The 13,724-nt window shown below is 38.3% G+C and overlaps 1 protein-coding gene across 1 annotated transcript in view; it reads left to right on the plus strand.

The window, feature by feature from the left end:
• Positions 1-712: 712 nt before the first annotated feature.
• C6H1orf141 (chromosome 6 C1orf141 homolog) overlaps positions 713-13,724 on the plus strand; it is a 40,197-nt gene continuing 27,185 nt past the window's right edge. Inside the window, exons 1-3 of the mRNA XM_049775453.1 lie at positions 713-787; positions 6,470-6,624; positions 7,883-7,995. Coding sequence (XP_049631410.1) covers positions 713-787; positions 6,470-6,624; positions 7,883-7,995 — 343 coding nt within the window. The remainder of the gene's footprint in view (positions 788-6,469; positions 6,625-7,882; positions 7,996-13,724) is intronic.

Raw genomic sequence — 13,724 nt, forward strand, 5'->3', positions numbered from 1 at the left:
TAATTTAATTTAAATAATTTTAAAAATTTTAAATAATTAGAGTACTATGATTGTAATTGTGTTAATTTTCATTTCTTGCCACCACCAAAGGGCCAAGACTCTCACCCATTGTCCTAAAGTAACCCCTAGTTAAATTCCACTCTCATTCCCCCACAAAAGCTCCTTCACCTCCCTACTTCGTAATCTCAGTCCTAAAGTCAAAGTTTAAGAATGTGTAATCACCAGATAATTGTCTCTTTCTTTATTTGGATTCTCTATATATAGCATATGAATGAGATTGCCTGGTATTTGTTCTTTTCCTCTGACGTATTTTTCTTCATTTGATTTTTTTTTTTTTTTTGGTTTTGTGTCACACCTGGTAGCGCTCAGGAGTTACCCCTTGCTCTATAGTCAGAAATTGTTCCTGGAAGGTTTGGGAGACCATATGGGATGCCGGGGATTGAATTGAGATTCAATCAAAGTCCAGGGTTGGTTGTGTGCAAGGCAAATGTCCTACCACTGTGCTATGGTTATGGCCCCTCATTTGATATTCTTAACTCCATAGATATAGCAAAAAGGCCATGTTTCATATTTTCTTATAGCTGACTTGTACTCCATTGTGTAAACATGCTACCACAACTTCTAATACTTATATGATCAACTGCATGTTTATGTTTTTATTTGGAAGATTATTGATTTTTCTCATTTTCGAATAGGAATTTACTGATTAGCAATGGCGGAACAAATCATAGAGAAGTTAAAGAGATTGGATGAGCAAGTTGTGCTACTATTGGCCAGAAGAGCAAAGGTTTGTACAGGGCAAGGAATTTGATAGTGGAAGAGAAGCATTTAAAAGTGAATGAATGAACATACTTGTGAACTTGAAAATGGTGATGCATTTGGGGTGGGAGAGATAGCACAGAGGTAGAACAGTAGAGCCTTGCATGTGGTCAACCCAGCATGGACAGTAGTTCAAATCCCGGCATCCAATATGGTCCCCTGAGCCTGCAGAAGGAGTGATTTCTGAGCACAGAGCCAGGAGTAACCCCTGAACGCCACTGGGTGTGACCCAAAAACCAAAAAAGAAAAAAAAATGGTGATGTTTAAATAATAATTTTACTTCCATGAATTTTTCATAATTATCTCTTTTTGTTAAAAAAATGAGGGTAAGGAATATTGAAAATGTGATGAATGCATTCTAATATAGTGATCAAATTTTTTTCTTTAAAAAATTTTAAATTTGGGGGGCCGGGCGGTGGCGCTAAAGGTAAGGTGCCTGCCTTGCCTGCGCTAGCCTTGGACGGACCGCGGTTCGATTCCCCGGTGTCCCATATGGTCCCCCAAGCCAGGAGCAACTTCTGAGCGCATAGCCAGGAGTAATCCCTGAGCGTTACCGGGTGTGGCCCAAAAACCAAAAAAAAAAAAAAAAAAGAATTTTTAAATTTGGGACCAGAGCGATAACAAAGCAGATAGGGTGTTTGCCTGGCATGCAGCCAACCCAGATTCAATCTCTGGCATCCTATCTGGTTCCCAGAGCTTGTCAGGAATGTAGTACCAAGAATAACCCCTGAGTGCCACTGGGTGTGACCCAAAATACAAATAAAAAATGTTTTAAGAACCATGATTATGAGGTTATTCATACTACAGCTACTTTTTTCACAGATAAAATTGTTCGTGATCGAGTTACAGTCATACAATGCGCAACAACCTTCACCAGTGCCCATTTCCCACCACCAATGTCAACAGTTTCCCTCTCACCATCCCCAATGCTCTTCTCTTACCCCGCCTGCTCGGGGGCAGTCATTTTGCTTCACACTCTTTTTAAAAAAAAAAAACAAACTTTTTTTTTTTAATTTAAAGAACTTTGATTTATAAAGTTATTGATAGCTGAATTTTAGGATATAATATCTCAACACCATTTCAACTTTCATCACCAGTGATGCTATACTCCATCATCACCTACATGCCATCCACCCACCTCTATCTCTGCCTGGAACATTATAAAGTTTGTTAGTTGCAGCTTAGATTTCATGCTTCTAGCACTGTTGAGTTTGTACCTTGGGTTTATAACTATACCACTAGGCCACAACTGATGAGAATTTTAAAGTTGCAAACCAAGAGTAACTTACTAAAGCAATTTACTAAATCAGGCTTAGACTTCCCAAAGTTTATTTCATTTAATTTTTTTTTTTTTTTTTTTTTTGGTTTTTGGGCCACACCCGGCGGTGCTCAGGGGTTACTCCTGGCTGTCTGCTCAGAAATAGCTCCTGGCAGGCACGGGGGATCATATGGGACACCGGGATTCAAACCAACCACCTTTGGTCCTGGATCGGCTGCTTGCCAGGCAAACACCGCTGTGCTATCTCTCCGGGCCCTCATTTAATTTTTAGATGAATATAATATACTTTAGAATATATACCAGTGAAATGGATTTAAGTTGTCATGATGTTTTTATTTATATAAATTTCAAGTTTAATTATAATAATTGTGATCTTAGATTATTTTTCTGTGAGTTCCCTTATTCAAAACCATTCTATTTTCTCATATTATGTCATGGCGTTCATTTGGGGTCTCATATTGGTTTGTGTGTTCCTGATTGAAAATTCTCTGGAAATTCTTTTTTTTTTTTTTCTCTGGAAATTCTTTTAAGAGTACATAACTTTAAAACATTTTTAGTGTCTAAATCATAAAATTAAAACATAATTTTGGAAACAAGCAACATATAGGTAAGAATAAAAAATATCACCAATTAAAATTTGTCTTTGTTTTCCAATTCTTTTCACTGTGGCAAGTAAATTTTCACAGTTGGGGTTTATCCATACACATTTTTTATGTTCTTAGAAAGTTATACAAATATATTAGTATAGCTACATATGTTGCTACATGTAAATAGACACACATAAATATATGTATGTATTTATAATTATATTTATGAAAGGTGGATTATTTTGAACTTTGTTGATAAAATGAGATAACTGTATATATAATTTTTAAGTAGGATATTTTGCCTTTTTAAAATTTTATTCAGAAATAATTTTTTTTTTTTTGGTTTTTGGGTCACACCCAGCAGCGCTCAGGGGTTACTCCTAGCTTTTCACTCAGAAATCGCTCCTGGCAGACTCGGGGGACCATATGGGATGCCGGGATTCTAACCACAGACCTTCTGCATGCAAGGCAAACGCCTTACCTCCATGCCATCTCTCCGGCCCCCAGAAATAATTTTTGACTCATATTAAGTTGCAGAAAAGAACAGAATCCAGATGCCTTCAATGATGATATCTTAAATAGTGGTAATACAATGTCAAAACCAGCATGAATCACAGCTAATACTGACACTAGAGCACTATCATACAGTAATTTTGAAACTTGTGTATCTGTTAACCAGTTGGGTTTGATCTCCCACAAAGGTTCAGATGACCTTTTCTCAGCATAGCTAACTAGACACTTTCTTCTTCCAAGAAATAACTCCTTGGTGTGGGAAAAGAGTTAATCAAATCTTTGAGGACTAGGGATTGGAAGGACTAGAACCATTACTTAAAGAATATGGATTTCTTTTTTCAATTTTAAGATTGTGTATATTCAGGACCGGAGCGATAGCTCAGCAGTAGGGCGTTTGCCTTGCACACGCTAACCTAGGATGGACCTTGGTTTGATCTCCCTGAGTCCCATTTGGTCTCCCAAGCCAGGAGCGATTTCTGAGCACATAGCCAGGAGTAACCCCTGAGCATCACTGGTGTGGCCCCAAAAACAAAAAACAAAGCAAAACAAAAACCAATTGTGTATATTCAGAGTCTTTTTTTTCCAAAATGGGTGATACCACCTCCGTGGAAAATGCTAGAACCATGATTTGTTCACTTACAGATGTACAGAAGGTACATTCCAGGAGGACACTGAAGGATGTATTTTCTGTAAAAATGACAATAGGCCATATACGTTGGAAAAACGTTCCTCGAGAGATTAGAAAGAAGCTTAAGTCCTTGTCTCAATCCTTGTCATTTCTTAATAAGCAATCACTGACTCCTTGCTTTTTGGTTTTTTTTTGTTGTTGTTGTTGTTGTTTTTAGGCCACACCTGGCCGTGCTCAGGGGTTACTCCTGGCTGTCTGCTCAGAAATCGCTCCTGGCAGGCACGGGGGACCATATGGGACACCGGGATTCGAACCAACCACCTTTGGTCCTGGATCGGCTGCTTGCAAGGCAAACGCCGCTGTGCTATCTCTCCGGGCCCTCCTTGCTTTTTATGGCCTAGAAGATTGTAGTTCGAAGTGTACCATGCAGGTGTGGTGTTATCAGTGATCAAGTATTTTCTAGATGAGAAATTCATCTTTTTATTCTCAAGCACCATGAGATGTCACCCTCATCTCTCCCCTTGATGCCTCCAGTGCTCTGGCAAAGGGATGATATATCCGTGAGCTGCCCTATTTTCTAGAGTATTGGCAGCCATGTAAATCTTTTATAAGAGTGTTGGTAAATTAGTTAATTTAATAACAAAGGTTATTTTCCTTTGCCAGCCTGTTTCCTACTGTCTTGATGACTCACCTAGTCAAAGAGAACCCTAAACCCCAACACAGTATTTTATTTAATACTCATCTTATTAATCCTTTATTTGTGTGTGTGTGTGTGTGTGTGTGTGTGTGTGTGTGTGTGTGTAGTTTTAACACTTCATCCCTCTATAGGTTTCCAAAATTAACCCACTCATTATACACCCCATTCACTGTCTGTATTCTGGGTAATGGCTAATCTATCCTCCACCCTTTTTTTTGGGGGGGTGACCACACCTGGTGATGCTCAGAGGTCACTCCTGGCTATGCTCTCAGAAATTGCTCCTGGTTTGGAGGACCATAGAGGATGCTGGGGATTGAACTGCAGTCTGTCCTAGGTGAGGGTGTGCAAGGCAAATGCCCTACCACTTGTGCCATCCTGTCCTCCAACATTTTCTTTTGCCACTTGAAGATATTAAATACATGAACTTATTCACAACATCAAAGTTTGATATAGACTTTTACACTAAACATAAATGCCTTTGAGATTCATTGAAGTTTTCACATGCATCGGTGACTTTCTGATCATAAGTCATATATCAGTGTCATAGCTCTGTAATCTTCCATGATCTGATTTTAAAGAGTATCATTCACTCACCAACTGCAGGTCATTTGGATTCTAGTCAGGGTTTTGTTTTTACGCTGCTAAAAATAAAGACAGTTGCTAGGAAGATTTGCTGATATTTCTGTGCATGTTTATTTTCTCTGGCATGATGGCTGAAGCACATGACTGTGATTGAAATATAAGCCTCTTATTAGATATACCTCTTAGGACAAGGTCATACTAGGTCACACTCATAGTGATCAAGGTCACACTGCCCCAATCCCTTTCCTGTCAGCATCTCAATCTTCAACCTGCCTCTAAAAAAGTTCCTTTCTTGAAACTGGGAACATTGGTGGTAGGAAATGTGCACTAGTGAAGGGAAGAGTTTTGGACATTGGATGGTTGAAACTCAATAATGAACAACTTTGTAACATATATATATATATATATATATATATATATATATATATATATATATATGTTATATATATATATACACAAAAATAACAAGTGTCTCTTTTTTTAAGGATCTCCATTCTGCTTTACCAGTTTTATAACTTCTGATTACAATTGTTTTTCTATTTGTCTGCTTATTTATTTTCCACTATGAAGCCAATTCCCATAGCACTTAATCCACCATTGACTGAAGTCTAAGAGTCTAAATACTTTGATTTGCTTTCAAAGTTTCATCTTTTCATTCCTCTATGTTGTGCTCTTCGGGTTCCTTAAACTCAAAGAGTACCTTCTTCTGGGTGCCTTCTTAAACCCAAAGTGTACCTTCTTCTGAGGACCTTCTCTTTTTTTTTTCTTTTTCTTTCTTGTTCTTGTTACTAATCTTCTTCTACTCCTCCTTCTTCTCCTCCCCTCCTCTTTTTCCTCTTCCTCTTCTTCTTCCTCCTCCTTCTTTCAGCAAAGTCCTCTTTCACTAGCTCTTCCTCTATTGCCAACTTCAATGACAAATGTTGATGTGATTTACTATATGTGTGAGTGACAAAACATGTGGGAGAAACAAAGGTGGGCTGGAAAGACTCACCTCAGTGGATCCAGCAATTCTATGTATAAGAATTTTTTTTGATTACTAGATAGGTGTTTTATAAATTCTGAATTTTAGAAGTAGGAAGGATTCTAGGATTCTAGGAAGGATTCATCATTCTAGGATGATCATCTACTCTGACAACCTCAATCCAAAAATGGAAAAAGAATGACCCAGGTGACTATGCAGTGGTATTAAAAAAAAAAAAACTCATCCATGTGACCCCTGATTTTCAAGCAGCAATAATTTACCATTATGACTGCTACATATATCTGGTATTTGTGTATCTAAAGGTGAAAATTATATTTTGTGTATCTAAAGGGGAGATAAATATTCATTTTATCCCCACTGTTACATTTTGGCTTTACAACAGGAAAGCAATCAGAATCTAGCATGTAAGAAGACTTTGGTTACACCTTTGACATTTGATTTTGACACGGAATATGAAGAGACTATTACTACATCTAAACCTAAGACGGTCTCAAGAGTCACCAAAGAGAAGCCAAATGTCATTAAGAGACAAAAAAGGTAACCCATCATAATTACCTCAAACTTTCAATTGGGAGCTTTAAAGCATCGCTTTAAATGTGTTTTATAGGGGCCGGAGAGATAGCATGGAGGTAAGGCGTTTGCCTTTCATGCAGGAGGTCATCAGTTCGAATCCCGGCGCCCCATATGGTCCTCTGTGCCTGCCAGGAGCAATTTCTGAGCGTGGAGCCAGAAATAACCCCTGAGCACTGCCGGGTGTGACCCAAAAACCACAAAAAAAAAAAATGTGTTTTATATTATGCAATCTATACTAAGTATAAACTCTGTCAAGCATATGTATATGTCTCAATGATTATGAGTTACACTATGCTATATTTCATCCTTAGATTCTAACGTTGTATAATTAATATCACAATTATATCAAATTATAATGATCATAATTAATTATGGCAATTGCAAGCAGTAATTAAGATTTTTAATGTTTAAAGATAAATGTATTTCCTTTTTGGTTTTTGGTGCTTCTCAGGGTTTACTCCTGACAGTGCTCAGAAGGGGTGGATCATACGAAGTCCTGGGGATAGAACTGGGGTCACCTGTGAAAGGCAAGAGTCCCTCATGTACAACTCTCCAGCAAGCAGGCTTTTCTTGGGCTCTGTTATATTGCCTCCAATTAATGTCAGGATTTATTTCAAACTTTAATCATTATATGGAGTTGAAAACATGCTTGAAAATGAAGGCATTTGCTCTGTGTTTTTATAAAGAGTAACCCAAAGATTCTATAAACTTAATATTTCACTGGCATTGTTTCAGGTGTTATACAACTTTTTTGGTAGACATTGGAAATGTAGTAGAGAGCTGAGAAAAAGAAACGCATTCTACTGAGTAAAATGAGTAAAACTTAAACAAATTGGGCTTTGATAGCAAGATAGTTACTGATCCCCTTGGAATAGCCTGGAGATCCACTGAAGCCATATGACTGCTGGTTGAGAAACATAGGTCTAGGACCCAAGAGATGATGGTACAGAGTTTAAAGTGCTGGCCTTCCATGCAGTCTACCCCAGTTCAACAACTGGTACCATATGAGGGTACCCAGGGCTCTACCGGGAGTGGTCTTGTCTCTCTATTTTAAGTGATAGTCATGAATGAACTCAAGTTGTACCTACTCAATCCTGAGCTTTCACACATTTAGGACAGAAACCAAATGAACAGAACTGGCACTTCACATTTCTCCAAATTAAGTTGTTAAATTCATTTGAGAAGTTGTGTGATAAATTGAGAATCACTTGATTTCTTTCAGGACTCTCTCTTCCAGAACAAAGCCTGAATCTAGAAAGAACAATTTTGAAACGTTAAGTTTAAGAACACGCTTAGTGGCATCAAATATTAAGAAACCAGAAAGAAATCCAGAAGGTAAGTGTGTCAACGTACTTATTTCGCCTTTGGTTTATTAATTAGTGATTTTATCTTATTTATATAATCTTTAGAGTACTTTGGTCATTTGAACAGATAATAATATTTGTTGAAAAAAAATTAAAATCCTCCTATATCAAAACCCAGCAAGTTGGGCCCGGAGAGATAGCACAGCGGCGTTTGCCTTGCAAGCAGCCGATCCAGGACCAAAGGTGGGTGGTTCGAATCCTGGTGTCCCATATGGTCCCCCGTGCCTGCCAGGAGCTATTTCTGAGCAGACAGCCAGGTGTAACCCCTGAGCACCGCCGGGTGTGGCCCAAAAACCAAAAACCAAAAAACAAAACAAAACAAAAAAAAAAAACCAGCAAGTTTGGAGAAGGCTTTACCAGTGATTCTCTGCTGACAGGGTTGATGGCTCAATACAAGGGCCCCATAATGCAAGGCTTCTGGGGACCTGCAGTGTCAGGGACACTCAGGCCATTCCAGGAGTTGTGGGAATCTTTGGGGTCACACCTGGAGGTGCTTGAGGGCTTCTAGGGCTGCACCTAGTGATGCTCAGTGGACATTGTGGTATAGGAATCAAATTTGGGTCAGACATATACATGCCCACCACTGTGCTATCTCCCAACTTGGAAAGTATTTTTTCTAGAGAGTGTGTCTATTATTTCTTCAGTGAGAAAATTTTAGTGTGTCATACAGAAGACTTTCCTAATTGGAAATTTCAGAGTGACTAGTTACACAATTCATAATTATGTTTATGTATTAATATTTCTGGAAAGAAAAATCTCAGCGTTTCAGTTCCATCTTTGTTACCATTTGAAAAATTAAGTAATAAAAAAAAAGCAATTACCGTATTTTCTGGCATATAAGACGACTTTTGAAACAAAAAAAGTCAACCGAAAATTGGGGGTCGTCTTATACGCCGAGTATATTCTGAAAAATGTTTCAATATGCCGCTAAACGAAACAAACAAAAAAATCAGGCCTCAGAGTTTCCAAATCTCTTTCTTGGGGGCTCCCAAACAGTACTCAGGAGATCTGGGGGCCACTTCTGGCAAAACCCAACTAACCGTGTTGGTGATTCAGTGCTAGGGTCTGAGGATGGGGTATTGTTTGGTTCATGTAGTGGGGGAGAGTCACTGACACCACCAGGGAATTGCCAGAAAAGGTGCCTATAAGGGACCAATCACTGCAGGGCTGCTCGGACCGCCTCTCTCACTCTGCCAATCCAAGCAGGCTTTTGATGCATGCAAATTAGACAATGTTCTGTACGGAATCTACACTGTCAAAAGCCTGCTCAGATTGGCCAGAGTCAGAGAGGAAGTCTATTACAGTAGAACCTTTGAACCTTTGCTTGTTGTGATTAGCTCACTGTGGTACATACAGTTGCAGCACAGGAACGCTCTGTCTGATACAGCAAATATAGGCCTAAACCTATGTTTTAACTGCAAAATTAGGGTGTCGTCTTATATGCCCAGTAGTCTTATATGCCGGAAAATACGGTAAAGATGGATAATGTGCTTCAATAAAACTCACTTTATCAAATTAGAAACTAGGAGTCTGTGCTATAGAAAGCAGATTTATGGGTCCATAGAGAATCTTAGTTTATCTTTGTCATTATGTTCTAAAATATTCAATCAATAGCACCATTCTCATCAACCACTTGGGCTGAAGCACATGACCCAGAATGCATAATTTCTGCATTGTTCCTCATAATCTTATTTCTCAAAACATTTATTTGCATCCACTGTCTCTATTTACCAAAATTTAATTCAAACTTTAAACTACTCTGTTCTGCTATTTGATATTTTCATTAAGCTTCTCCCTGACATAGTAACAAAAACATTCAGAACTGGACTTTCTATCCCAATTATTTACCTCAGACTTTATCCCCACTTAACCACCTTCCGATCTCCTCTCTCAGTGTATCAGGCCACTCTGTATCATTTGGATCAACCCTGAATCCTGGATGCTATCCTTTAACTCTCATTTTCTCCTCTACAAAGTCCAACTCACAGGCTAATCTTTTCCATTCTAACTCATTTCAAATGTGGCTATTTTCTCATTGCTGTTTCCTCATATTTGCCAAATTTATCATCTGTTGGTGAGTACAGAAATACCATTTTTATGTGTCTTTGCCAGTCTTGTCTTTTCAATCCACCATATTAGCAGGGAAGGTGGCTTAGTGAGAATACTTACCTTGCATGGTGAGGACTGAAGGTTGGAGAAAACAAAAGAAATGAAAAAGAGAGGTATAGGAAAAATGGGGGGGAAAAGTAATTAAGGAAGAAATAAATAAATTTAAGAAAAAGAGAGGGCTAGGAAGGATGAAAGAGAAACATGAGAAAAGAAAGAGAGAAACAGAAAGAGAGAAGAAAAAGAAAGAAAAAGAAAGGAAGGAAGAGAAAAAAGGAAGAAATAAAGAAATTTAAGAGAAATAAGAGGGATAGGAAGGATGGAAAGTGAGAAAGGCAGAAAAAAGAAAGATGGAAGAACAAAATGAAAAGATACAAAGGTAAGGTTTTTCTAGAATATAGTTGGTTCTAAAAATCTAAAAGCAATGCATATATGAGCAACTGAAATCAAAGTACATTTAAAAATAAAAACTTGTCTTTATTGAATTAAGCTAAAATAGTGTCAAATAATATGAGAATTTTTTTTATTTGCTGCTTTAGAGCTTGTGGAAAAAGAGCTGAAATCACAATCAAATATGCCTCTATACTATTTGAAGGATATACCTGAGGTAGGTTTAATTTGTATACTTAAAATACCAATATTTAATAAATGCCCTAATATTTAATAAATGCATCTACAAATCACAAATTCAAGGATTTTAGTATTCAAAGGCATAACATTTTAAATTATTTCAACCCTGAAATTATATAAACCTTTATGCATGAGGATAAATATATATGCTATATTGAACAGCCACGTCTATAGAAACTATGCATTGAATATGATAAAGACTAGCAGTTATCTTAGAATTTGTCAACAGAAAATCACTTTTAAACATATCTGCATTAAATTTTAATCGCAGTTAATATTTAATTAGTTAGCAAATAATTAGCCCAATTACTGAAGTTCGTGTGGCTAATCTAATTTAAGCATTTTAACTAAATACCTTGTTTTTATTTACAATTTGAAAGTCATGGGGGACAGAACTATAGTATATAAAGCATAAGGTGTTCCCTTGGATGTAGCTAAGGTTCAATCTTCAGCAGCTAAATGGTCCTCTGAAGCTGCTGGGAGTAATTCCTAAGCACAAAGCCAGGAGTAATTCCTGAGCACCACTAAGTGTGGTCCCAAACCCAAAACAAACAAATAAATAAAATTTGAAGGTTGAGACCAGAGAGGTAGTACAGGGGTTAAGACACAAACCTTAGTGTCTGTAAGAGTGTCAGTTACGTGACTGACACTAGTTGAACCTTCGACAACCCATTGTCCCCTAAACATTGCTTCGAGTAGCTTTGAAAGCCCCCAGTATCCAGCACTACAGACTCCAGGCAACAGCAACTGTTGGTGTTGGGCCTTCACATGGACCAACTTCCAGGTCGACTGAGAATCTAGACAGGAGCCACTGGATCTTCAGCACTGTTTAGAGAAGGTCCTCCTGCAAAAGCAGTGAAAATGTTTTAAATATGAAAGTGTATATTCATTGTTTAGTCTTTTAGTATATAGCCAAGATTATTTGGGGGATATTTAAATAGTATATTTTCTTTTTTTTTCTCTTTTTTTTTGGTTTTTGGGCCACACCTGGCGGTGCTCAGGGGTTACTCCTGGTTGTCTGCTCAGAAATAGCTCCTGGCAGGCACGGGGGACCATATGGAACACCGGGATTCGAACCCACCACCTTTGGTCCTGGATCGGCTGCTTGCAAGGCAAACGCCGCTGTGCTATCTCTCCGGGCCCTAAATAGTATATTTTCAATAACAATGACTATATACACAGTTTTGGAACAGTATTACTGATGCTTGATAAACACATAGACAATGGTTTACTGGCATAGTGAAAAGCAACTGATATGTCTTGAGCATTGAACTTGTCACAGTAAATTTTACTTGGGAGATTAGAGAGAGAAAAAAATAAAATTAAGGAGAACCAGCAAAGGAAAGTCATTAAAGATAATCTTGTAAGGGACCAGACTGATAATACAGCAGGTATGATATTTGACTTATATGCTGCCAACCTGGGTTTGATCCCTGTTTGATTCCCAGCATCCCATATGGCTCCCCGAGCCCACCAGATATATTTCCTGAGTGCAAACCAGGAATTAAGCCTCTGAACACCAATGGGCATGGCTTCAAAATGGATAATCTCTTCTCATGTTCATTTATTTATTACTAACCCTGACCTAAAGTGCAGAATAAAACATGAGAACACAGGCATTAGACCATAACTAATGACATGCTATAAATTTTGTTTGTTTTATTTCTGCTGAATTGTCTCATGAGGAAGCCCAGCCTTCAGGTTTGGGCTGGATCAATTTAAGTCTGGAACTTCAGACTGGTGTCAAGACAGATCAAAGGGTTGAGCTTTGCATGCAGGAGTCTGGGGTTAAATCCCTAGTACAATATGGTTTCCTAGTACCCCTGGGAGTAAGTCCCAAGTATTTGTAGACATAATGTTTGCATGAACATAATGATTAAATTTTAATGACAAGGAAAATTAAAATAAAAATGGGAGGCTAAGCAAAATTTAAAATTTCTCTAGATATGTTAATTCATATTTAATGAGTTAAAAACATCCATTTTATGAAGATTGTTTTCTTGAGGATTAAGTACAAGCAAGCTGTCCTAATGACACATTCCAGATGCAAATTATCAAGTAGACTTTTTAATGAACATAAACATAGAATAAATGAATCATTAAGTTTTTCATTTTCCTCATATGCAGGCAGAATATGCTAGGCCCCTGATCACGGTGTCTTCAAGTTATAAGATGTGGAAAAGAACATTCAGCACGACACTCCTTTCTCCTGTACCCAGCAATCTGTGTGATGTTTGCAAAAAAGAAAAAAGACTTTTTTTACTTCCAAGTAGGCATATTATGTGTTTATTTTAGAATAACTGAACATTAATTGTAGTTAACACTGATATAAGTACAATGGAATTTTTGACCAAAGACTGCTAATATCTAACCATATTACCTTGTTTTCCTTGTTACTTTTCCTACCTAGTCATATCCATAGGCTTGCTTTTTGTAGTTTTGTTTTTGGGCCACACCCGGTGACACTCAGAAATTACTCCTGGCTATGCCCTCAGAAATTGCTCCTGGCCTGGGGGACCATATGGGACGCCCGGGGATCGAACCCTGGTCCATCCTACGACAGCCACATGCAAGGCAAACAAAAGCCCTAATGCTGTGCCAGCGCTCCAGCCCCAAGGCTTGCTTTTACATGAAGTGAGGCCCCTCTTGTTCTCTCTGCCACTTCTCCAGTGTTTCCAGTTTCCTTGAACACTGGGACTAGAGTAATTGTACAGTGTTCAGTGCATGCCTTGCTTAATTAATTAATCCAACTCTGGATTAATATCAGCTCCACGTGGTCCACCAGTACCACAGGATGCCACATTGGAAGCTCCTAAGCACCACTTAGTGTGATGCTGGAGGCCCCTAAGCTGGGGTACCACTGCTGGGGTACCACTGCTGGGTTACCCAGGTGAATCCTAGCATCACAGAGCTAGAGTAACATCCTCAGGAATGATCAACCTTGAGTTTTCTGAGAAACTCTTG

This window comes from Suncus etruscus, chromosome 6, assembly GCF_024139225.1.
Source record: "Suncus etruscus isolate mSunEtr1 chromosome 6, mSunEtr1.pri.cur, whole genome shotgun sequence".
Classification (NCBI taxonomy): Eukaryota; Metazoa; Chordata; class Mammalia; order Eulipotyphla; family Soricidae; genus Suncus; species Suncus etruscus.